Source organism: Colias croceus, chromosome 18 (assembly GCF_905220415.1).
Source record: "Colias croceus chromosome 18, ilColCroc2.1".
NCBI classification, from domain to species: Eukaryota; Metazoa; Arthropoda; class Insecta; order Lepidoptera; family Pieridae; genus Colias; species Colias croceus.
The window spans coordinates 3,235,225-3,262,447 of NC_059554.1; the positions used below are offsets into that span (position 1 = coordinate 3,235,225).

The 27,223-nt window shown below is 33.6% G+C and overlaps 1 protein-coding gene across 1 annotated transcript in view; it reads right to left on the reverse strand.

Moving 5' to 3' along the window:
• LOC123699571 overlaps positions 1-27,223 on the reverse strand; it is a 75,574-nt gene continuing 48,351 nt past the window's right edge. Inside the window, exons 3-25 of the mRNA XM_045646548.1 lie at positions 15,334-15,533; positions 13,600-13,704; positions 12,290-12,372; positions 10,964-11,041; positions 10,623-10,699; positions 10,484-10,548; positions 9,683-9,857; positions 7,855-7,991; positions 7,432-7,636; positions 6,966-7,130; positions 6,487-6,680; positions 6,205-6,301; positions 5,691-5,939; positions 5,183-5,451; positions 4,870-4,997; positions 4,421-4,575; positions 3,854-4,051; positions 3,220-3,364; positions 2,664-2,865; positions 1,962-2,097; positions 1,543-1,666; positions 1,124-1,247; positions 1-878 (exon numbers count right to left, since the gene is read on the reverse strand). Of these exons, the coding sequence (XP_045502504.1) occupies positions 401-878; positions 1,124-1,247; positions 1,543-1,666; positions 1,962-2,097; positions 2,664-2,865; positions 3,220-3,364; positions 3,854-4,051; positions 4,421-4,575; positions 4,870-4,997; positions 5,183-5,451; positions 5,691-5,939; positions 6,205-6,301; positions 6,487-6,680; positions 6,966-7,130; positions 7,432-7,636; positions 7,855-7,991; positions 9,683-9,857; positions 10,484-10,548; positions 10,623-10,699; positions 10,964-11,041; positions 12,290-12,372; positions 13,600-13,704; positions 15,334-15,533 (3,789 nt within the window). The 3' untranslated portion in view covers positions 1-400. The remainder of the gene's footprint in view (positions 879-1,123; positions 1,248-1,542; positions 1,667-1,961; positions 2,098-2,663; positions 2,866-3,219; positions 3,365-3,853; positions 4,052-4,420; positions 4,576-4,869; positions 4,998-5,182; positions 5,452-5,690; positions 5,940-6,204; positions 6,302-6,486; positions 6,681-6,965; positions 7,131-7,431; positions 7,637-7,854; positions 7,992-9,682; positions 9,858-10,483; positions 10,549-10,622; positions 10,700-10,963; positions 11,042-12,289; positions 12,373-13,599; positions 13,705-15,333; positions 15,534-27,223) is intronic.

The window sequence follows — 27,223 nt, forward strand, 5'->3', positions numbered from 1 at the left end:
TATAATTTTTATATTTATTTTCAATAAAAAAAATGTTTAAAAATTGTATGAAAACTATATCATTCTACAAATAATGAGTATTTTATCTTAATATTATCTGTACACAAGAATAAGATCCATTACATAATAAATAAAATAAAATGAAATTCAATAAGTTCTAGGTTAAAAAATAAAACACAAATTAAGTTTATCACAAGTAATGGTAACGTAAAATATGACGTTTATTATGATGAATAAAGTAAGACAAAAGTGCTAAGATAGAAGAAAAATTGAGCGAGAATAAGTAAATATTTGAGATGCAAATACTTCTTAAATAAGGGCTTAAAATATTAATACTTTGAATTTATTTTACAATTAATGTACATGAACATTTGCTCTATAATTCTCTAACTAATAACAACTAAGTAGGCGCCTCTTCTATTTGGGCGTCTTTCCTCTTATTTCTATTTAATAAAAAATCCAAATCATTGGTAATTTTGTTCATCATTTGGTCCGTGTCAGGCGGATATGCTTTATTCCATTTCTTATTCACTAACATTATATCTGTATTTGGTGCATCTTCTGAAGGTAGAGAGACGGTCGAGGCGAAATTTTTGGTTTTCTTCAAGCAACTTTTGATTGGTAGGGGAAGTTTTGATATATCTGGGTTGGATTGTATGCAAAGGGAGCATTCTTTGCTTATTTCTTGGGGGAGGAGGGGGGAGGTTATTTCTCTTGTATTTTTTGGTTTTCCGAGCTCAATGTAGCTTGATCCAATGTAGTCTGGGATGAGATCGCAGGCTTGTGTTGTGATGGAGCGGCCGTGGGAAGGTGTCTTGTATTCTACGCATCTGATGATGTCAGCTCGACCGTCTTCTTGGAGAGGAGATGATAGCTTCCTGGAATAAGATAATAGAATTATTTGTAAGGTTTATTGACTTGTAAAAAATAAAGGTGATTTTGGTTTTGGATTGATTTCTGATGTTGTTTATTTTGACTCCCAAAATTTTTCTTTCTTTCTTGACTTTCCATAACACCAGAGTTATAGAAAATATTAAAAGATTAAAGTAGGTATTTTGGAAAAAATAGCGCATATTGCACTGAATCATTACTTATTTATTTTACGATGTGATAAATGGTTCACCTATTTATTTTAGAAGGGCTCTCGAATCGCCAGTACGTAGACATGGGAGTGGCTTGTGATGACGACGTCTCCAGGAATCCCATCCCTCCTCGACTCTCTGCCTCGCCGTTTTGCTTTATGAACACTGAAAATATGTTGAATGTTTTAGTCAAATTTTATGAAATAAATAAAATTTAAACGTAAATTACTTATGAATTATATTTAAAACACTATATTATGCACATAGCATAATGTTGCGACGGTATTTTCTGAAGATGATTTAGAATTTCGGTCACTTTTCAGTATAAATATTTTTATTTCACTCGACACGTGTAACATGTGTCACACGTGTGACACATGTGACACATGTGACACATGAGACGTTAACTGCGAAGCTCTCGCAAACATAATACACGGTATATACCTAAAACAGTACTAACAGCTAAGTGTGGTATCACGCTGGGGCGGTCGCGGGATACACACGCGACACGTGTGACACATGCGACGTAAACAGCGGGCGCTCTCTGTTTCACATAACACGTAGCATGTAAGTATGGAGATCCCCTGGAAATTAGAAATATTATTTTGTCTTTATAGTAATTATTCTGTACCTATGAAATTTCATTATTCTGAAAGCAGTGGTAATTTCATCAGAAGTGATTTTATAGTGAACTAAACTAGTTTTTATTATCAGAAATGTACCTATTGTATACATATATTGTGGATATTTTTTTTACTAAGTTACTTACAAGTTCTTTATTGTACTTATCTTGAGTGAATAAACAATATGATGTTAGTCACATCCGCGAAGAGTACAAAAATGTTTAAAAATTAAAGATTTCATATTGAATCATCTTACATTAAGAAGCGCGGCCACAGCGAGCGCGGCCGCACGCGGCAGGCGCGGCTCCCCGCGCTGTGCGTGCGCGACCCCCGCCACTTGCACCGCGCTACACGTCACCAGCAGGATTAGTGTGTGTCGCACTATGCGCATCCTGGGAACGACATTTATGTTGATCACATTAATTAACGCTTGCATTTATATAGGTAGTTTATATCGTTTTCATTTATACATTTAGTTTGATATATGAATTATTTTAATGGGAAAATAATCAATAATAGGTAATAATCAATAATCGAGGGGTAATAATCAATAATAAGTAATAGAGGTTATGATGCTGGGTTCCAAGATATTGAAAATAAGCAGTAAACCGTTTTTCGTTTTAATTTCTTCGCAAATTTTAAGGAAGTTCATTTAGAAACTGTAAATAGTAATTGTATTGCACAACGAGGTCGCCACTACGAGCATCTGCTTTGGGTACAAAATTTGGTGAACGGGAATGTACTTTTGGATATTTTATTTTCAACAAGTATAATTTTACTATCGTATTTCGATGTCAGTTAAAAGTTTTTGGATATTTGTAGTTACGGAATAATCGCTTGTGCACACTAACGATTACACTCCCTATAGGCTAGCGAGCGGCCCCACAGCCGCGCCAACAGTCAGCAGAGTGTGCTGACTGTCGGCGCGGGTGAACTACACCGGATGACGTGTACTCACCGGTCGGTCAAGTAAGGCCGCCTGTCAGCGGGCACCTTCCGGGCGAGCAGGCGCAGGCGCCGGGCGGCGCAGAGCGCGAGCGCGAGGGCGAGCAGCGCGAGCAGGCCGCACCCCGCCGCCAGCGCCGCCAGCGCGCCCGCGCCCAGCTGCAGCGCCGCGCCGCCCCACAGCCGCGCCGACAGCCAGCACAGCACGCTGAACCCTGACAATACAGGTAATAAAATATTAATACAGGTTAAAGGATTGTGATAGTACAAAAACTAGAAAAAAAGAATAAACATAAGATTGCACAAGAGTTAGGCTAGGGGTTAAAGGCTTGTATAGTACAAAAACTAAAAAAATAAATAATAAACACAATTTTTTTCAAAGGAAAGGCACTATTTATTACCAAGTTCCAAACCAAATGTTTGATCCTGTCAGCGTATCAGTCTATTAAACAATGAGCTTAAAAAATACAAAATTTATACATAAATTCCAAGGAATCATTTCTCATTCTAATAAATATAATTTTAATAGCTTGAACTTAAAAATGAATTATGTCTGTTAGTATGTATACCTGCGAGTATCCCCACGGAGCTAGCCCGCTGCGAGCGGCCGGCCAGCTCGGCCTGCAGCAGCAGCGGCTGCGCGCACAGCGCCGCGCTGCCCGCGCACCAGCTCGCCGCACACGCCCACCCCGCTGCGCCGGGACATGCTTCCTCCTATATCGTGGAATAGGTGGTCATTGTATCACGTTTTTGGAAATTAATACGCATATGGAGACGTCATGTTTAAATTTTGCTTAAGAACACATCCATCTAAAGGAACAATATTACCAACTTCACACGTGTAGCACATCCATCTTTACAATATTACGATTATGAAAAAACTTCGTATACAGGCAATACAACAGAACAGAGGCTTATTCTTCTTGTTATTCAATAGTCGGGGTTACACCAAGCGATCAGCTCTGCGTGGTAAGTATTTTCCGCGCAGGGAAACAGTCACCGAATGAGCGCGGCAACTTTAGTCATAATATCAAGAAAATGTTGCACGCGAAAGGCCCGAGCCATTTATTGTCTTGAGACCAAAGTGCGGCGACGATAAATGATAGATCCACCTTTGAGCAAAATAAAAAACTTTTGCACTAGATGGCCTACCATAATATCAAACCTTAATACCCTTAAATCGAATCCCTTGTAAATATTCACCTGCCTAGTATCGCAGTCCAACAAAGCTAGCAGCGCAGTAGCATGGGCGGTAGCAGTTACCACTCGTAGTAGTACGGGCAAACGGGGGCTTTGCCCTCCCAGTGTGAGGAGCAGTATTACCGCCGCAAGTAGGCATAATGCAGCCGCTATACCGATTGTCACTTTGACTATCTCCCGTAGGTCCCTTTCCGCATCTGTCTAGAAATTGCTTTGATTTATAAATGGTCATGATCTCGGAAATCAACAAAGCCATTACGGAGCAGTTATTATGCCAAAAATTTAGAAGATGTGAGATGTAAACATATTTGTATTTGTAAGTATTTACCCATTTCAAGTCACACAATTACATTATATAGGGCCACGTTATGAAAGTTAACCTACCCATAGCACGATACATAAAACACAGTTATTTACATATGTAATAAACTAATATAGTAGAAAAAATAACAAAACAGCAACATGAAACAACGCCATTTATTTAGGTTATGTTTAAAAATGAATAAAGCTATGTAATGAGGCTATGTTGTACAGGCTATGTTGTATAAATGAATAAAGCTATATACTCACGAGCGTGGTGGGTGCAATAGTGAACAGTGCGTATGTCCCCAGCCCTCTACACCGACAGGACACGTGGGTCGGTTCGGGTACACGCACCTCGCACGCACTACGCGACCACGTGGAAGGGTCAGATGCCGTACGGAGTGCACAGGCTAATCTTGACTCTGGAATTAGATTTTATATGAGGTCTAATATGACGTGGAATAAATAGAGTTTAGAAATTGCAGTGTGTATGGTACTTGGTATGGTCAGAGATGGTAGGTTATTTCCACTCTTTATAGTTCATTAGACAGTCTGCTACTCAAACGATAATATATTTTGACCACTGGATCATTTGGGCAATATATAATTCTTTTAATTATTGTCATGTTGACAGGGGCGAACTTTTCCTTATTTTTTTATATTTTGATATTATTTTTACATTTATAGCAATACATATGACATATAATGGAACTTACCTATTGCACTATAATTCTTTGCATGAATAAAAAGCAAGGTTATTGTGTATTTAGAATCATCTTGATTGCCGTCGGACCAAACTTGGGACTGCGTAGAAGCCATATGATATTCTATTTCTCGACTTCCTCTGAAAACAAAGCAATTAATGTTACCGGCTTTAGTAAATTGTGCAAGCTTTTATATACATTTTCCAAATCCATCTAAATAACATCTCAAAGATAAATCAGAAATTTTATCAATTTTAGATATTATTTTTTAGTTTAACTTGTATTTGAATTGCCTTCGATTAATATATCGGGATTTAATACTTACTTGAGTTCCATAGTTCTCCTTAAAGACGGTAAACGTGCAGATAAATCATTATAATTTACAACAGCTATAACATTCTCGGAACCTTCTGCAACTTCTACGTCCACAGAAGTCAACAACCATTCTTCTGAATTTTGATTCAGTGGAAAGCTAAAGTGTCCTTTATCTTCTTGGAGTGATTTTGTTTGAACCACAAATTCTTGGCAACGGAAGTCTAGGTCACTTTTCATGATTGCTGTTTTCACGATTAAGTTTTGGAGTTGGTATATTTTCTGAAATAGTAAAAAACTATCTAAGTATTTTGTTAACAAAATTTGGTTTTGTATTCGTCGGGATTTTGAAAAAAAAAATTATCATCAGAAAGTTTCCATTTTTATTGAATCGAAAATTTACTGTGACCTTGTGCTTAAACTCAGAATGCATTTTCAAATCTAATAGATAATGAAATTTGTTTTCATTTATTCTAGTGAATAAATGCATTAATACTTTTTCTGTAAGAGATAAAACCAACCTGTTCATCCAAAAACGCATCTCGATGTTTCAGCAAGCTATCATATATCCTCAACAAAGGTTCAGCGCTCAGTACTCTATCCGTTGCATTAGCGACCATAGAGCGCAGATATTCTAGCATACTAGATGCATGTTGTAAGGGCACTGTGGCTGTACCGGGGTGTCCCGGGAGAGAGCGGAGTACTGAGCCGTATTGGCGGGCTATATCGTTCACTGGTACCCAGGAATAGCCGTAGGATATTAGGGTGAACTGGAATGTGTGACGTCATATTTTTTAATAAATGTATTAAAGATATTTAGATCGATTGAAAATGGAAGAATAGAGTTGATGAATAAAGCACAAAATAAAATTTGGCATTTATAAAAAAATTGAAAGCTATAGAAGTTAAAATCAATTAGCACAATTAAAATGAAGAAATAATGCTTCGTCACTTTTTAATTTCCCATATTTTGAAGTGTTGTTTAGGTAGATAATTAAAAATAAGTTCTAAGTTAGGAAGAATGTGTTAATTTACCTGTTCATAAATATCTTGCAAGGAGTCATCGATGCATCCAGAAAAATTTGGTTGGTTCCATTTAGCTCGAATTGTTGTAGTTTTCGGCTCGCAAAACCTAGACAGAGTTTAATTGCCTATATTATTGTGTCTTTTAGGTAATTGTTATTGTAGTATATCATATCATATAGAATTGTCAAGTTAATTTTATTCTGTGTATATAAAAAAAGTCCCAAAAAAACGTCCTAATGATATGAGCATTTAAAAAAAAAATTCTTAAACTATAAGCCTTTTATTTTTTACCTGGTAGTTTCTCCACTAGATCCACTTGGGCAAGACGCTATAGCATAAGCCCCCGGTGCGGTTTGTGGCCAACGCAAGCCATGAGATGCTTCACTCTCGCACACATCATCCATCGAACCTACTGCCCATACTGTTACTGCTTTAGAGTTTGTTCCAGCTACTGATGATACTTGGCAACTGTATTCTGCTGATTTCTATAATGAGAAAATGAAATATATCATTTAGACCTGCTTCTACTGACTATCAATTCTATCTTTTGTCAATACCAGAAAATAATAGATATTGTAATGTTAAGTGAAGAATCCCAATATTTCAATGCACAAATGAATGAAAGTAAAAAAAAAAACAATCAAATACATCTCATAATCATCACGAAAAACACGAGAAGTTTTCATTTGTTCCATGAGTCAAGTTTGAAAGAGTAATCACACTTAAAGCAATCAATAATAACAAATATGAATACCATAAACAATAATTACCTGAACATTATAAAGCTTGAGCACACTACCAGCAGGGTACAGATCTTCCCATACTTCCCTGCCCGGTGCGAGGGCCAAAAGGTTCCTTTCTCTTGCCCAACTGAACCCTAACGTTCCGTGTACCCGTCCTGCTCCGGCAAGACAAGTTATACTGACATTATCTCCCTAAAATGGACAAGCAAAAATTCCTTATATATATATATATATTCCTTAATATTTTTATTTGAGTCATAGAATAGTTTAAATAGAAGCAAATATGCCTGTGACTTTTTTTTTACCGATTCTGAATTTAATAAATATAGACAAGCAGTTTCTTCAATAGTCGATATAAATTATAACATCCTTAACCACGGTGTGATATTACAATTTTAAAAAGATTAACCCTGGTAATAATTCACCTGCTAAACAAACTACGCACCTATTCGAGAAACAAACGCTCAATTTCCACTCTTCTACTTTAACTCACCTTATTTACAGTAAGCGTAGAAGGCACCAGTCGTATATTAGGCGGTCTGAACACACTAAGCCGCAACGCGCTGCATCTCCGCCGCCCCGCGTCAACAGCGGCACAGGCCCATTTGCCACCATCAAGTTTCTTCGCTTCAGATATGCCTAGGACAGACATGCGACGGCCCAACGCGTCTTCTGCTACTGTACGCGTCCAGATATCTCTAAAATAGAGTTATTAATTTAGTCCTATGTAAAATATTAACTATTAGAAATAAAATTTTTGCGTTGCTTTATCAAGATCACGATTTTATTTATAGAGTATGTGATTTTTTATCTGCCTTAGTTCGTAGATACAATAGAGTTTTCTTGCTATTAAAAGCCGATTGACTCGAAGCAAAGATAGTATTATAAGATAATTATTTATAATATATTTACATACCTACTGGTCCCATTGAAGTTGATTTTCACGCCATCCTTGTACCAAGTAAAAGCGATATTTGGTGATCCGTAAGCCATGCAGCTGAGAATAAACTCCCCGCCTTCCCACACTTCAGGATGTTGATTTATAATAAGTTTCTGTAACAATATATATTATGTACCATAAAGTGTATTGTATAAAATTTTTTAGTAAGTACATACTTAATTTGAGAAAATAAAATACGAATGCGGAATGCACGCAACCTATACATTTAAATCGACAGTTATGTAAGAAAATAAACACAAACACATTCACAAAACCGTTCTACAAAAGAAGGTAATAAAGAGGACAATGCGCGGTCCATCTATAATTAAACGATCTAGTACTCCATGTCCTTTATTGTGCTCGAATGCAGCACCGCAACTGTTAGGATAATAAAGAAGGCGCTAACTCAAATTAACGAGATAAATGTCCTGGCTGTATGCCAGTTGTAATTGGCCTACTTCTCAAGGAGTGCACGTTGGTAATAATTATTAAAGTCTAGCGCAGAACGTTTCGAATCACAGTTTCGAATGGTCGAACATTGGCTTTTACTGCTATTATTTTGTTCCAACTTTCAAATACTTCTTTTGAAGAGCGTGAACCTAATTTCAGGAAGGCATTAAGGCGAGGTGTGCAAGGCATTAGTGGTTTAAAAGAATTGCAATGGAAATGGAAGTTCAGTTCTGCAAGTGTTTCTTTTTATGCGAAGTGAAAGAACAATTGCTCGAGATAACTTTTTACTGCTTTTTATGATCGTTATTCATTTCTTTAATTGTAATGACTGAATAGCTTCTGATGAGTCTTTCGCATTGTTAACAAGCTTATTAAAATCACTCGTTGTAATTAACAGTTACATTAATGCAATATTTTAATTTTCAATGTTACCATGACATACACATCTACTTTTAAAAATCAAAAGCGAAATGTACCTACGAAATATTTTTATAATTAAACGAATCAAATTTTTGACACGATATAAATTATAGGTATCTATTTCTGCTTTACTTTTGATTTCTTAGAAGGTGTCACGATGACATTTCACGCATATATTCTCGTCTACTTCACACCTTCACAGTGGTATCTATGGCGTAACGACGGTATAAAATAAACGAACAATTTTCTATTCTGGCGGTTAGCTGGCATCAGCCCAGTAATTTAATATCGTTGCGATAGGTCAAAATCATTAATACACATTACTATCTGTCCTTTCTGGAATGCTAAGTCTATTTTAAATTTAAAAGAATTCCAAAATATGGTTAAACATCTGTTTTGATGCCGCGTCTTGAATCTCTTTTTAGAATGTTCAGTAATGTAAGGAGTTTTGATAGTGGTGTTTTAGTACCAAAACTAACAGATTTAAGCTTTTTTGCATCGTCAAAGGTTTCAAAGAAGTGCCAAGTTTCAATGAACTTGCGTCTAGACGCCTACGAAGGCATGGACAGGTTTATTCCAAATATTTTTTTATAAAAATTTTTGAGTCCGATCCGGTTCGATTCAAGTCTTCACCTGCTTTTGAACAGGTTCTCATAAATCAAATATTATGAAGTGGCAAACTATTCAGGAATTTCCAATTAAGGAATTCCTCTCATTTTATTCACTTTGAAAGTCTAAAATGAACGAAAATATTATGGGCTCATTTATTTTGAAAGTTTCAGGTTAATTTTTTGTATATAATATATTTAATATGGAAGGCAAAATAATTTTAATGAGTGATTTAAATTTTGCGGATTCTGTTTTAATTATGCTTTACCGTTAAATATATTTAAAATACTATGTATGTTTCTTAAAGAGAATAAAAAATACTTACATGTAAGCTAAGTGCCGGTTGCATTTCCAATTCCAACGCTGCAGGCAAGAGAGGCAGGGTGTTTGAATTAGTGTTGGACACTAGTCTGGATAGCGCTGATCGAACCGCCCCCGCCTCTTTGCGTAGGCCCCACACTCGGAGCCAGACTGTTCGAACCCCATTAGGGTCTGGTGAACTGGTTAGAAATTAATATATTAAAAATGTTTTAATTAAATAAAGGTTAATAATATAATAAATAAATCGCGTTCAAAATCCATTTGAGTCTTTAATTAATAAGGTTTTTATTATTATGTATATCTTGTGTGTTAAGAATGTGTAAGATCATCTTGTGTAAGGCGTGTAAAATAATTTGTATGTCTTTATTTGGCATACAGTTGGAACGTTTTGTTTTATATATTTGTATTGGACAAACGAACAATACAATTACACTTATACTATACCTACAAAATATGTTGTTAATATCAAAAAGGTAATATGTATTAATATGAAGAAATACCTATGTTTATTGATTCTTACATCAAACAACAGAAGTGAACACATTGTGTTAGTTAATAAATAAATAACTAGTAGATATCTTATTCAATGAGAAAATATCTCAAGTAATTTGTAAAATATTCAAGCTTTAATTACGTAAATGTATTAGCTTAGACTTTGTAAACGAAGAGTTCATTGTTATACGTGCTTTGTGCTTGTGTTACGGGTTAGTTTAACAAAGTGAATAATAAGTAGTAAAGGGAATACTAGTCTTGAAATAGTGTAATATATTGTAACTAAATAAACTGACAGTATAACAATAATTACCTTATATATAATATTTCAATATCGTCTTGTAACGTTATATTGGACCCTCGTAAGTACTTAGTGACCTGAAAAATTACATTAATTGATTATACAGTTAACATCATTTCATTATAAAAAAAAAAATTAAAATAATTGTTACCTTTTCGATAATTTCTTCGGAAATTTTACCGTTGGCCATGTCTTTAATTTGCAGGCTCGTTTCAAAGCGCGCCGCCACTGTGCACAGATAAATTATATTTTTGCGAACCAAAGAGTATTTTTATTTTTTATTGATTATTTTAATTGTTATTATGGGCCTTTCAGTTCTGGGAGATTTATTGATTGTATGTGATTAATGTATTCTGTTCTTTTTTTAAAGTAAACTAATATAAACAATGAAATTATAACAATACATATTACTCTGAAATAGAAACAAATTAGGAAAATCCACAGCTTGTAATATTTCAAATGATATAGGTAAGTAGAGCAGTATTTACTTACAGCTGTCGCTATCTTTAGGACTGCAATCACAATTGTTTCTCCCCTTACAACCTTCTAAGCACTCCTCTATGCCGCATTCTGTGGACAACACGCTTATTAAAACGTACCATTTGTAATATAAATAATATAATGTTATGCTCGGAGACCGAAAATGCTTATTTTAAGAATAAAAAGCCTACAATGCGTGTGCTACAAAAGGAAAAGTCCTTGTGAAAAAAATGTTTAAATTAATACGCTCATGACACGTTGTGGCAACGAAGAAAAGCCATGACTCGTTCTTATACTATTAAAAAAAAATACCTTTAGTAAATTTATTGCCTATTCTTGGTTTATTTTGCCATTGTGTTTTTATTCCTTTATATTATTTGATTTTCCAGCCAAGCAATAAGCTGCAAGCAATACATTTTCTCTTTAATACAATACAAAGCTCAAGTCACAGTGGCCGCTATTCATCACAACAGTTGGAAAGTAATATGATACAAGTTTTAGCAAAATGTTTATTGCAGTAGTGCACCTGTTTACGAACTTTACAAGTTTTCTTGTGGCTCTTTGAGTTATCTATTCTTGTTGGAACATTTGTTCTACAAAGTGTATTTAACAGTACGGAAACTTTAAGGTAAGTGTGAGATATCGCTTAGGTATCAGAAGTTTGTCGTTACAAATTGTTGGAATTTAAGTGGACTGTAAACAAGTCGTATTTTTAAAGAGCTAAAGATTAAAGACTTAAAGCTTTGAATTTAAAAGAAGTCTTTACACTATTTACAATTGTCTTTATAAATATGTTCTAATTTTATAGTTGTTATAATAATCACATTATTCAATCGATTGCTTTGTTTAAAATAATTTTATAAAATGAAACATATGCTTGTGCTAATAGATATAATCAAAGCCTTTATTAAATATGCAAATAAATTCGATAGTGACTAGTGATCGAGCGTAAAAGAGAAAAATGTAATTTTCATGCATATTTTCCGATTACATGTACATATTGAAAAAAATCTCGTTATAATATATTTTTTGATTAAATTTTTATGTTCGTTTTTATGATTATTTTATTTTAATTCGTGGTAATCGATAAATTTACAGAAGGAACACATAGCTAAGATCAACATAATTTTACGGTACGTATTGTAATTATGTAGTAAAATGCTTCTGCTTCTTCTGCGTCTTCTCATATGAATTTTAGAATGATTTAATTTTTTTTTTAACTATGTATGTTTATTTTATTGTTCCAAATTAGCTTTAGGCTCGTTGTGTATGGTGGCATCTGGACCATTATTTATCCTAGATCCTAACTATTATTTTTAGTATAAATATTTAGTATACCTGGTGTTGCAATTTCCGATTCACAGAGGTCGCCCGTGTACCCCGGAGCGCAGATACAGCTGACTGCTGCTGGTCCCATTTGTCTAGAAATTTATTATTTTATTACTATTATAATTCTTAAATACGATTTATAAGTATTTGAAAAATACCACTAGTACACTTGGATATGTAGTTTGCCGAACGATGTTTTTTTCTATCGAATTTTTATATACCTAACCTATGTGTGTATGTTTTTCATAATGTTTAATTCTCAATCATAGTAAGAGTTTTATAAGAAGGGAAGGACACCAAGAGTAATAACTTTCGTAATGTGTCAATAACTCTTAAACACTATTTCTAATCCTACCAGTTACAATTATTAAATTTTATGCAAAATTAGCGTATTACAACTTTCCAAATCACTAGACAAGAAAACGCACTTTAAATTGCGTAAAAGTTGCAAAATATCTCCTTATAAATTGTATATTTGATGTTTTTTGCAGAACTTTGTTAATTGCTACAAGTTTGCTGTTATAACTTTTCATTTTCGTAAATAGCATAAGACGGTAACTCGCATAATTAATAACGAAGTTTAGTTAATAAAGAAACAAGAAAGGAAGTTTTAAATTTCGTTGATTTCTCCTTGAAGCGATTAAAAAGACTTTGCGGCTACTTTCTTTGTACACGCTTTGCAAAGTAACAGGGGCTTCTTATTATGCATGAAACTTCAGTATATTATTACAATTCTTTATAATCTTGACTACTTTAGTTTCAACGTTCTTTAATAAAAGTTGTTGATAATCTTGAAAAAAATATCCCAACTTGTATTTCATTGGGCTTTATTTGGAAAAATAACTGATATATTACTTTGTGTAGCTATATATATATAATAAGCTGCATTTGCATAATTTAATTATTTTACTTTTATCGTTATATCTACTTTCCACCCGCGAATTCGATCGCGTGCATTTCACATTATCGCGTGACAGTTGTTCCCCATGCAATTCAATTCACATTTCACTATTCCACTCCCTTTATGCATTGTTTTCGTGACTAATGCAAAATTTCGCTTTAATATCGCAAGAACAACATTTATTATTTGTCTAGCAAGAGTTCAGGTCCGAATACAGAAATAAGCGTGTATTTCTGTCCAAGTTTCTTCTTCATACTAATAATTATCTGTAGTTCTATAGGGTCTGCGGCAATGATAAATTTCAAATCCAAACATTTTTAGGGCATATAATATAAGTAGGTGACTGTTAAAATACATTAGTATTAATAGTTTAATTATTGAAACATAAACAACTTTTACAAAGAAATGAGGTACATACCTACATGTTCCCTTGTTCTTGCACATATTTGAAGTGCTTGGACACAGCGGCCCCACCCCGCAGTCTGGACCAGAGTAACCGTCGAAACAGGAACAGAAAAACTCGCTGTAGAATAATATTAATTATTATATAAATTTTAAAACGTAAGTAGTTAGTAGCCACGATTCTACGTTATTTTCAAAAACATCTGGCTAACCTTAAGCCACTTAAGCCTTCGTATTTTTTCTGATTGCCAACTTTATGTAAAACTCCATCTATTTCATCTAACGATTATACAATAATCGTCTTAAAAATTACCGTGTTAATTAAAGATAAAAAATTATTCGTATCAAAGTTTTAAATTCGTATACAATTCTTCATCTCATTTTAAAACAATTATTTTCTACAATTGCAAGTAATACTGCTAATTAGCAACCATAGCCTACTGGATCTTGACTGATAGGATTATAACTATAAGATAGGACAGGGAAGATAGGAACTATAATAAAGACCCTCGGCTTTGTTCACTGTAACGTGATACATATCTTTGTCTTATAATATAAACTAGCTTACCGCCCGCGGCTTCGCCCGCTTTCTCTAAAACGATTTGAGATTTAAACTATCCTATCTCTCCAGTTGGATCGAACTGCACATGGTGTGCGAATTTTATTATAATCGGTTAAGTGGTTTAGGAGTCCATTGAGGACAAACATTGTGACACGAGATTTATATATTATATTAAAGATATGAATCGCAAAATGTGTTGGTAAGCGCATAACTTTAGAACAGCTGAACCGATTTCTCTAATTCTTTTTTTATTATATTCCTTGAAGTACGAGGATGGTTCTTATGTAGAGAAAACGTAAATATGTACCACGGGCGAAGCCGGGGCGGACTGCTAGTTGTTCATATTATCTTATCACTACATCTTTTGCATAGTACTTGTGCGTTACAATAGCGTGAGTGTAAACCGTTTTGGAGTAAATTGGACTTTAACTTTAAGTAGCTGGTGCACCAGATATTTTGGGAATTCATTAAGATTTATTTTCTTCGCCGTCTCCTTGTCGTTTTCTTGTAGTAGCTTAAAGCGATTGAAGGCTTTTAGTGCTTTTGTTTGTTTTTTTATTGTAAAATTCTCTCGTCAATATACATATTTATTGGTTGCTTAGAAAATTATTTTAGAAATTAGGTAAGGATATATTTGAAAACAAATAGGGTCAGTTTTAAAAAAATAAGGTAGGTATATGAAAATCTGCATTTAATTAGGAATCCAAATAAAGCGATAGACGTGTGTGATATAAACGGTAAATAAATAATAATGTAAATAACAGTAGTAATAATTAATGATGTAAATAATAAAATATTTCCTGTTATTATATTTATATTTAGTTGAAGAATATCAAAATTAGTAATTAGAGAAACCAAATAGAATGAAGACATTTATAACGTGTCAATTATAAAAAGAAATGGTAAATTTAATCATAGTTCAAGAATTACATACTTTAACCGAATAAGGAGCCAAGATGCTCGTTACATTCATTAATGAGTATGAAAAAAGCTTTTCTTTTTTCCTATCGAATCATGATAGAATGGATTGCATTATAAACGGATAAGGCTATGCTAGCATATCAATGTGTAAACCAGTGTGTAGGATAAATTAACATATCCAGATCTGGTCTTATTACCGTGATTGGTGATAGGTACTCAGTACTTAGTTCTTGTCTATTTAGAGGTATAGCTATTGATATAATGTACCTATAATCATGTGAGGCATAGCAGTGTCCGAGCAGGCGGCACTCGATGGCGCTGCAGGAGGTGGTGGGCGCGGGCGCGGCGGGCGCGCGCACCGCGTACGTCACGTTTAGCCCGAACACCGACAGCAGCCCCAGCGCACGCAGCTGCGAGCCCTCCGCACGGGATAGTGACAGCTCCACCACCAGCACTGGACTTTGCACCTGGGAAGAAACACTATATAAAGCAACTCTACTCGTATAAGACATTGGGAAATTTGCACAGCTCCACCGCGCATACAGGACAAGACCTTATACCAAAAAAGGAAGACCATTTAAAATAACACTTTATTCAACTAATATACCCTCGTTGTGTTGCGTATAGATCATCAGCATCCGACTTAAAAGCAAAAGGTACTTTATCAATAATCAACCCCATACACTAAGGATTTGAAGTCAACTGTGGCTCGGACAGTTAAGACAATAGGACAGTTCCAATATAACTGATATGGGTCCTTTTCTGAAAGACCAGGTGATTGTCACAGACACCATAATACTAAATACGATAAAGTAATAATATCTCCTACATCTAAAGGATTAGTTTTCTTTTGCCTCCGGTGGTCGTAGAACTCGTAGAATATACATATTACGTAAAATTAACCTTTTGGCCTAAACTTGGGTTTTATTTTCGAAAGAGATATTAAATTACAAGATATTTATTGAAAGCCATTAAGTTTGATAAATAGAGAAATATAAATATGTTCCCTGTAACTTTGAATAGTGCATTTATTCATTTTGTATTATAGATATACTCGAGGAATTTGCAAATGAAATCATTCTCGATCATAGTTTAAAGTTCCTTTTCTTCAAGAAGTATATTTAAGAGCAAAAGTTGATTTTTTTATCGGATCTCACAGAAATGTTTGGTTATTGATATTCGGTCGCTTTCTCGGCGATTCCATTAATTTTAATGTGCTATTTACATCAACGAAAGGTCGTTTCAGAATATTTACTGTGAGTTACTTGAGCAAAAATGGTATTTGACGGTAAAAGACGAGTTGGAGCAAAATATTGGGAGAGTAAGATTTTTAACAAGCTTTTATCGAGCCTGTATTTGCCAGTTCGCACTGATCTTATTCTATATCAAAAATACTCAATAATTAACGATAAACTGTGTGCGTAAAACATTAAGTACTTAATAATAGTTTAAAGGTTAGGACCTCTATTTAAATTTATTTTCTACTGACCTATAAAAGTATTCGAATATTTTTTATGTATGTCACGTACTGAACAAAAAGATTTCTGTACTTGAGTATATGGAAAAAGTTTCTTTTATTTATATGGGCCACTGCCCAAGGTAAAAACAGAACTATTTACTCTACCTTTCAGAGTATTTGATTAATGGAAAACTTCTAAAACCTATGGGTACTAAATTTTGTAAGTTCACGTACCTTAGCTAAATACACGTAGAAATATATTGACAGAAAGTTTTCTTGCTCTAATGTGGTTTGCTCGTTTTATCGTACATTTAACTTATACAGAGTTAAATCGAGTTTAACTTTCTGTAAGTTATATTTCTGAAGATATCGGCATCTAGCTAAACAGGTTTTCTTTGTGAGTGAACCTGTTAAACGGAATGCGAAATCAGTTTTTAAATGTATTCTATATCGGATGTCATCTGGAGCTTTACACAATTTTTTGTACTTTTTCTTTTGAACTCTTTGGCTCCTTTTCTTTTAATTATTACATTAAATAAGTATTCCTTCAATCACGCAGGCTTAAGTTAAATCAATTTAAAATTATGCTTCAGATTCCTTCATATGTGAAGCTAATAGCCAAATTTATAGACATTTAAATGTCGATAAACTTTCTGATCTATCTGCGTGGTCATCAATATTGTACAAGTATCCTTTCCCAAGTTATATCTCTTCTAAACTCCAAAAAGATCACTTCAATAGTTTGTGCGTGAAAGAGAAACGACATCGAACCGTCCATAAATTTTCTCCTCAACCATTTGTAAAGAAAAGCCTCGTCAGAAGACAGCGAAACTATTCAAACGTGATACGCGATTTTCGTCGTAATGACTTCCATGACACGAAAACCTACAAAGCCCAAATCTACTTTAAAATCTCAAGTGACAAGGATATATCGGGTGAGCGCGAACAGGGCGAGATAGGTCGAAATGGAAAACGTTACGAGATGCACTTTGTAAGTGTAAGTTAAGCTGATGCGAATGGAGTACGTGAATAATGCATGCTGAATGCACTCGGACAGCGTATAAACTTTGTTCTGCAGCCACGAGACAGCGGAGCGATTTAGGTCCTTAAAACCAGGACAAAGGGAATCGATAAGTTATTCCGTTCCCGTTAGCTTGCGTGTTTTAGATGGTCAACATTGTTTGCAGATCGAGTAGTGCAATGCTTGTAGATGATGTGTTCAATATTCTTTGGAGTTAATTAGATGATACTGCGTCAAAATAATCTGAAAAAGACCTTAAGACGTTAGCGTCAGCAGATAATTAATACTCGAGGTAAGTAACATGTTCGACCTTCATATGATATTAAAACATATGCTATGAAAAGCATTACTCCATTTATTAGTCTTTGTTTGTCTCAGACCGCAGACATTGCAAAATACTTTGAAACTGTAGCATAATTCCTGTAGACACGAGGTGAGTGAAGAGTCTACATAAAACTTACATCTGATAAATTAGTTGCAACGTGATTCTTTGTAGCATTCATTACAAAGACCCTCATCTTGAAAAACCATGTAATTATCCCATTCATAGCTAAGGTTTATTCAAAGGAACAAAATAAAAGCCTCATAAAGCTATTTATGACTTCCTAACGCCACTTAACGGTCATTACATCATAATTTTTCATTCACAAACTTTATGGTTTTATACAAAGCAACTTTTTACGGCCTCGTAAAACGCGAATGAATAAATCAAGCAAATACTACGTTCGCGAATTTGACAAAATCCCGGCTCTTATTTTGTTAGCAGCTACAAAATGTTGGTGTTTTTGTTGTACGTCGTTATTATTTGTATGCGGGTGATAAAAAAGAATTAGGCATTTTTAATTTTTACTTTTACATAATATGTACTTCTGTTTGAATATGTTACATTTTAGTATCGTACGACAAGTGTACGACACCCATTAGGTTGCCTATCTTCAAATTGTCAATACTTCAACAATTAGTCAGCTCAAGAAGATAAAAGGATAGAATTATTTCTTAGCTAGTGCCAAAAAAAGAACAAAACAGCCATTTCTTTTAAAAATCTATTAGCACAGATACAGGCTGGATACAGGCAATCTCAATTACGTCACGTGTTTTCAAAGAAGCTTATAGCAAAACATTAATCAAAGATACCCGCAACCGTGGACCGTAATGTGTTGTTGCAAAAACTTCGCCGTTTGTCTTACGCCCAGAAGCCAGAATCCTTTTATTTGGAATACCAACGGACAATTTATAGCCGTGGTTGGATACATTTCACTGCTGCATTTTAACGCTCAATCTGAATTTGGGTAAAGTTGCTGGGTAAAATTAGAGTTTATTGAGTTTAATTTTAAGCGAAATTTAGACTACAATTATTTAGGATGGAAATTCATTGTTTTACCTTTTTTTGTTTCGAAGAGTAATAATTATACAATTACGGGTTATGTTACGGATTTGTTGATAATAACAAGCCTGCTATAAGGTAGATGACGACATCCGCAGGGTTGCTGTGTAAAACTGGCGACAACGCGCTCGTTGCTAATCGGTCATTCGATAATGACCGGGCTCTGCAGTGGTGTGCCATGACTGAGGCGTATGTCCAGCAAGGGACAAATATGGGCTGATAATGATGATGATGATAAAGTTGGTGGCAATAGGAATATTTGTACAAATGATTTACTTTTCATATTGTTTTACAGTTTTTTTTTATTTCGTATGTCTTTATGCATTAAACATTTAGATTGATAATAACTATCCACGAGCTGTAAAGAGGATTTTTCTACGCTTGATTATATTGGTATACATAAATAGAAATAAAAGGTACAGTAGCAAAAAAGGCTGGAATAAAAGTGTTTTACTGAATTTCGGGATCGAATAAAATGATTTCGATTATTCAGTGAGAGCAATATACGAATTTTTAAATTTAAAACTACGTTTGCCAGCAGTCCTCATTTCATAAGTGGTTGTACGGTGAAATGATTTTTTGTATGGTAAAAGTATTGAATGCTATTTTGTAGCAGTTGACGTTTTTCAATCTTAATATATATAAATCTCGTGTCACAATGTTTGTCCTCAATGGACTCCTAAACCACTTAACCGATTATAATAAAATTCGCACACCATGTGCAGTTCGATCCAACTTGAGAGATAGGATAGTTTAAATCTCAAATCGTTTTAGAGAAAGCGGGCGAAGCCGTGAGCGGGCAGCTAGTAGTTTAAAATATTTTATGTGGCTAATTATTTATTAAAGTGAAAGTTGATTTAATTTTGCTGTTTTCGATAGTTCATTATATGAGAACTTTATCATTAACGTAAAATACAGTTTTCTAGACCTCTCCAGTCTACATAAATTTGAACGTTTTAATACAGTCCTAAAAGGGGCGCTTCTGCAGAGTTTTCACTCGCTTTTCTGGGAAAACCTGTAACAAAACATTCTTTTTGGGAACACGTCCTTCATCGGTAATACACGAAATATTTTAGCAACATTAACGTTCTGAAAAATTCCCAACGCGCTATGTATTTTTGTGGTTACTATGTATAGTGTTTGGAAATGTGCTTTAAAAACTTCTTTGACAATACTCGTAGGTCGAAGGTAGTTTTATGCAAATTATATCAACTGTTCAACAATACTTTGTGCAGAATTTAAGGAAAAAGCACATCATATTCATTTGTAAGAAAGCCAAAAGTTGTACCTATATTTATTAATTCATTGAAACTAAAGCAGCTAAATTTCCTTAACCACAATAAAGATAACAAGAAGATTAAAAGTTTTTAAAGTCGTGCCGCGAAACTCGCTCTTAATTTATTTTTTACGACATTAAAATATTTCATGAAGTTTTGAACTTTGTAAATGAATAAATCTTTCGACCACTTCACTAGAAACGACTTTATAAATTACTGAGACGAACTTTTAAAACTACTTTTGAGCTAAAGAAAATTTAATTAAATTGAGTCTTACTTATTGTTAGACTTCACAATTTAGTTTAGAATTTTGCGCTGAGTTATAATGAAGATAATAAACTGGTTGGAGTTTGTATTTAGTTGTTCAAAAATATAAGTAAGTATTGTTTATGTTAATAGTCGTTTCATATTTACTACAAAAACCAATAATTATGCCAACTCAAACTTCACATTACATGTAGTCGAAGTCTGTGAGTCATAATTCTTTTACTTCACTTTTGGCGTTTTGTTATTTACGTCTAAAAATAAATTCGCATCCATTGATTACCCACATTACAAGGAACAACAAACTACTCACAATTGACCTCGTCAGCTAAGTTTACTCCTTCGCAGAACCACAAGGTGACTATAAAATCAGACTGAAACTGCACTCTAATATTTGATTGTATTTCAGTGCAGACGCGATGACGCAAGCTCAAAAGATATCTACCTAGTATTGCATATTGGATGTTTTGATCCAGCGTGTTCCGACGAATTGGGTCGAACGGGTCGAACGATTGTTATGCCTCCTCCACACTACTCGCGAAGTTCCTCGGCGAAGTACTCGGCCGAAGTTGACTGAAGTCCGCGGTGCTACACTACACACTCGTTCAACTTCGCGAGGAACGCATACGTTCATATTCAGAACGAACTTCAGGTAACTTCGTGCCAAAAACTCGGGCGCAAAAACCGACAACAAACGGAAGTCGGCCGAGGCGAGGTAAAGTTGGACGAAGTAAGCCGAAGTGCCTCTCTACATTATTCTATTCGTCTAACCTCGTTCAATTTCGCGAGTAGTGTGGAGGAGGCATTATTAGAATTGATTCTATATTGTTTTATAACAGTAACATAATATGAGTATAGAGTATAGATTAGTATATTATTTTATAAACTCTTTTATTTTAACTCATCTTCGTAATTATAAAGTGTAAATTGAACTTTGTACTGTTTTTTGTTGGGACTGCCGAATTTCTCATTATTACTGTTTGAATTCATTATATAAATAATAGTGTTAAAATGATATCTTACAAAGAATTGTTTTATTTTATATTCTTAAGATTGCAATTACATTTTCTGCCATTATATTACCATAACTCATTTTATTCATTCTTTATAAAGATTAAAAAGATAACGAAAATGTTGAATGGTAAAAAATAGCGGAAAATAAGATCACTCAATTAATGTGTGAATATATTTCACGGTTGTTTCTTTAAGAAGTGTATAATTTGCATATTTATACGATCAAATGTAATTTTGGTGTAGGTACTCATAGGAGGCTTGTTCCCATAGGACTAAAGGGACTACATTATTTCACATAATGCATGTTATGAATTTATTATATCTCCTAACTTCCTTATCTATACGAGTGCGTAAGGATATTAATTTCATCTATACCAATATTGGAGTGTCTGTTTTTCATATTGAAATAACCGATTTTACTAAATGTATATGGATGTATTTCACTGTACATAAACCAAAATAGTAATTTTTGTCCGTCTGTCTGTCAGAAAATTCCCACATAAACTTTAGGATTAAAAGGAAAAACTAAATTACGCGAGTGAAACCGCGGGACGCAGCTAGTCAGTAATATAAAGAAGAGCGAGAAAATACAATTGATTTGACTGTAGCCGTGCGTCGCGTCGCTGGGAATCTATCTAGTCTACTATAAAATAAAAAAAAACAAACGCCGTGTTATTCCCGTAGGCTGTATTTCTTCGTTACACGTTCATTTCTATTCGGATTCCTTTATTTGTTTATTCCATACCCCGAGGTGTTTACGAAACAAAGACATGGATCTAAATGTTTCAGATATTTTATTCCCGCCTCGTTTGGTGAATAATATCTGAATATATATTGTGAATAATACCTGAACTTGAAATATTAGTGTAATTTGCTCTTTAATTAATTAATGCATATCCTAAACAATATACGTATTAGTAATACCTCATATTATTTTTTAACTAATATTATAAAAGCGAAGGTACTTTATACTAAAATATAAATTAATCATCGTGATTATTAAGGTTTTATCGCTTAAATGAAGGAAGGAAAGAGACAAAACACTGAAATGTATACTACTAATTTATTTCAAGTGTATAGGTTAATTAATTATGGCATATTCTGGGTTCATTTAAAATCGTAATTAGTACCTCAATTCCTATTATCTCAAATGATAAAATTAATTTTGCTAGCACATTTAGAGCACATGCCAATACGATTAGGCGTATTGCATTATTATGATAATATATCCCATTATTATGTTGAGTATTTACAGACGCGCTAAATGATTCCAGTTTAGGATAATGTTATGTAAATATGGTTTTGGTCGAAATAATATTACACTTCATAGCTTAATTAAAATTTAATATATTGTATGCTTGGTAATTTTGTTTTTGATTCTGGACGAATAAAGAACGATGATTTATATTTTTTATTATAAAAGAGGACTTGAGTTTTCGTTAAAGAGGATAATGATTATTGCTAGGTATGAGATAATTTATTTTTCTTCTCGATTGTTCGTTTTATGTTTATGTGGAAATTGTTACCTTTGCAGTTTTTCCTTTTTTCGCAACAAAAGTCACTTGACCTATTAATGTAATCTTTATGAACAAATTTATCAAATCGGCAGTTCTAATATAAACCGTAGGATTAAAATTATTTGTATTCAACATTTCGTTTTTATACAAAAAGTAAGCCATTATAAGAAGAGAGAGTACATAGAGTACATATTATTATATGTCTTATCTGCGATATAGGTAGTACAGTGTTCAACTTATAATTAACACAGCTTTAACAATACGATTATACTCAGTAATTGATCGTGATGTGATTAATTGATCTTTTATCTTGTTTCCGTTTTCATGCGGTTCGGTAAAATACGTCGTGAATACGTCGGATCAAATATGGTTCCGAATAGGATCATGAGGAATTAACGCGATGTTTTTTTTTTAATTTTTATTAAGGTTGCTTTTTCACCAATAATGTGCGTGTAATAACTTAATTTTGTTTGAAGTTTGAAGCGTTTAGCGTATGAAGCCATACTATTGTTTATTTACAAACACATTTTTCGCTAAACATCCTCACACATTATAGGTATGTACATGGAAAATGGTATCACGTAGAATTGTGACCGTCAAAGTCAAACATAAATTTAACTTAAATTGATGTCAAGGTAAATTGCACTCAAATAACAAATACGGTGACAGTCATTGCTCATTGGCCCAAAAAGGAGAAAAAAGAACAAACATACAAAAATAATAATCAATTGAGAGAGTTTTCGATAGAAAATATTTTTTTTTATTGTTTCTTATTCCTCCATTCGTCCATTCCTTCATGAAGACATTAAGGAATAACTACGTTAAAAACTATTCTTCGTCGACTTCAAACCTATTTGATAAATAGCACATCTAAATAATATGTAGGTAGTAATTAATAATATCAAATCTTTTTTATTTTTTACTTTTCCGTTTTTGAAGTTGGTTGTTTTTAACGTACTTAGTTATTTTTATTTAATACTTTTTAGTGTAGGTATTTTTCAACACGAATCAAACGAGCCCAAACTCGATAAAGTTGAGTCAATATTACTGAGTTCCTATGGCCACCTTCCGATTCCATCATCAAATCAGCTCTATGTCATAATAATGTTTCATTGCTATCCAATTTACATACATATAAAAATTTCAGCTCAATCGGTTACCGGGAAGTGAATCAAATTTACTTGCTACATTTCAAATAAGTCATCAAGTACACACAAAAATGCTCATTAAAGAAAAACTACTGGGCCTATCCGAATAAAATTTTTACGAGACCAATTCGACACCATTCCGCATCGAACAAAGAAAGAATCATGTAAATCGGTTTAGAAACCTCGGAGTAATCGGTGTACATACATAAAAAAAAATTATACCGGCCGAATTGATTACTTCCTCCTTTTTTTGTAGTCGGTTAAAAAGACGAACGTTCCAATACACGTATTGTGATGAAACACACCGTGTTCGACAAATCTGCATTACAGAACAAGCGATATAATCTCATAGTGTTACGTGGGAGGAATATTTTATTATGCAACTAGTTCGTCCCGGCTCTGCCCGTGTTGAACAGGAATTAAAATAAAATATATCTTTTGTCACTCAGGAATAATGTTGGTTATTGTTGGTGAAATATACATAATTAAAACATTTACCGAACTTTTTCGTCAAACTGAAAATTTTTAATGATTGTTCATTAAAAAGATAAAGGTTAAACCAAAAATGTCATGAAAATCAAGAATTAAAACGATCTTGTTACAACTAGACACTAGTCGTTAACCTTTTTCGAGCCCGCTTATGAATTTATGTTATAGATGTATTTACTAATTGAAAGAACATACCTATAAACGTAGCCTTAATGAATTGCAAATTCCTATAAAAATACTATGTGCAATTTACTCGCAAAAGTGCACTTAAGTATTAAGGCAACATGTGACTGTTTGTAACCTATCAAATAAAACGAATTTTGTAAAAGACTGCTACGATTACCTTTAATATAAAAATGTAGAATTGGGTTAAGTATTTGATACCTAAATAAATATAGGTACCTACTTTATTATTCTGGCTAGTTTAATGTCAAAGCAAGGTCAAAACTTTTCAAACAACTCAAAGGATTGTGAAATTCGTTCTAATGAACGAATTTCATACTAATGTATTCCAGCTACAGAATAATTCAATTTTTATATGTTCAAGTTTTCAAAACTATTGGCATTATTATTCTGCGCTAAATCATATTATATTCATTGAAAATTCCATTAGGCGAACAAAAGTAATATATTTTTTTATTCTCTTAACATAAACTCAATCGCGGGCGTCAACTACTACACTATACGTGACGAGTCGATCTGCGATCACCCACCAATAAACAGACAGCCACTTAAGACGCCTAACTAACAATTTGTATACCGATCGGCGAGAACAAATAACCAATATTGTATGTACTAAATTGTGATAGTAATTATAATTAGTGAGTTAAATTAAGCGTCTGTTTCGCTACTTTGTTGCTTTTAATTTTAACTGATCTGAATTTATGAATTAGATATAAGTACACTACTCTTGTCCAGTTAATAGACTCTTCTTATGCCTTACCTTGATTGCCTGGCAGAGATCGCTACTAAGTGATAAGATAAGCCATTTCAAAACAATTTGATGGACAGATTTTCATTTACGTGTCCTAATGTGTACACGAATTAGGGTGCTTTTCCAATGTGCGAGGATGTGAAATAGTATCGCTTCAAATGCTAAACGCTTCTAACTAAATAAAGTGATATGATTGGTTATTTACAAACACATTCTTCGTTACAGACCCTCGCATTTTATTGGTGGAAAAGTATCCTTACATCGCTAAATGTTAGTATGAAATTACATCGTTTTGTTACGTGAGCAACTTAAATTGGTAACAATAAAAAGTTTCAAATGATACAACTGGGTACAAATGTAATTGTATCTAGAAGTGAAAGTTGGTTATTTGTTTTTGTTTTAAACTTTGCAAGAATATAAGAAAATATTGATACTATGAACAAACGTTACAATAATACAGACAAATTCTATATTTCTTCTCTTCTCTCTTCTTAAAGTGATTAAATAATCAGTAGATGTTGGTGAAATTCTGTTTACAGATAGATATTGAATGCAGCCGGATTTTAAAGTATAGAAATAAATAAATTACAAAACCATTTCTTCATACATTCTGGGGAATTTGAGTGGATCTCTTACTAGAGCCTATATGTATAAGTTGAATACCAAATAGGTACCACTTATATAATTAAATGATAGGTAATTTATTATAAATTCTTTTGTGTTAATAAATAATTCACATAAGGCAATAAAACTGTATACCCAAGTATATTATATTTAAAATATTAACGTATGTAATTAAACGTCGAAATGAGTCAAGGAAGTACTTTAACATTCCAAGTGAATACACTGCGTCATTTCAATGGTCAATTAACATTGCATCGTGCACTTTCAATAAGGGCACTTTGTTAATTTAAGAAATTACTGGTACCTATGAAAATGGCGTCGTTATACTTACGTGGGTATAGACTAATTTCGACGTTATGGGCTTTACCATTTTCTGTGTTTTTTATACAGTCCTCGAGTATACATATAATTATTAGAAGAAATAAAAAGTGTATGTAGTAAGAACTAAGAAGAAGAATAGTATAAGAAATAAGAAGTGGCAGAGGCAGAAGCTTGAATAAAATAAACATCCATGGACAAGATTAAAAAACATTCAAAGGATTCAATCCGTGTGAAAAATAGGTGTGTAACGACTTTTCCTATATAAAATGAACAAATCGATTCAGAAATGATGTCATTAGTTGGAGCCACGCTTCATTGAACATAACAATAGTTAGTACTTCATTCTCATCGAAGGTACCATGTAATCACTAGATAATATATATTATCAGTTCATATAAACATGTTTATATACTTAACACATAAAAAAATAAACAAAATATTTTTAGTCTTATTTACTATCATGCTGCTTTTAAGTATATTTAATTCATGTACAAATTAGCCTTGATTTGGTCCGGGAGCCAGAAGCAGATTTTATGACCAAGTTCCTTTCAAGCGGTAATTAGTAAAATGCATCAAAATATAGTATTATGAAGCCTCGTGAACGTCAGCTGGAGCTCGGTTGGGGGGGTGAGCGGTTGAAGCCTCCCACGCACGTAAGAAAAAAAAGTATATTCATTCATTTCCTCTCAGCTAAAAATTTGTCAA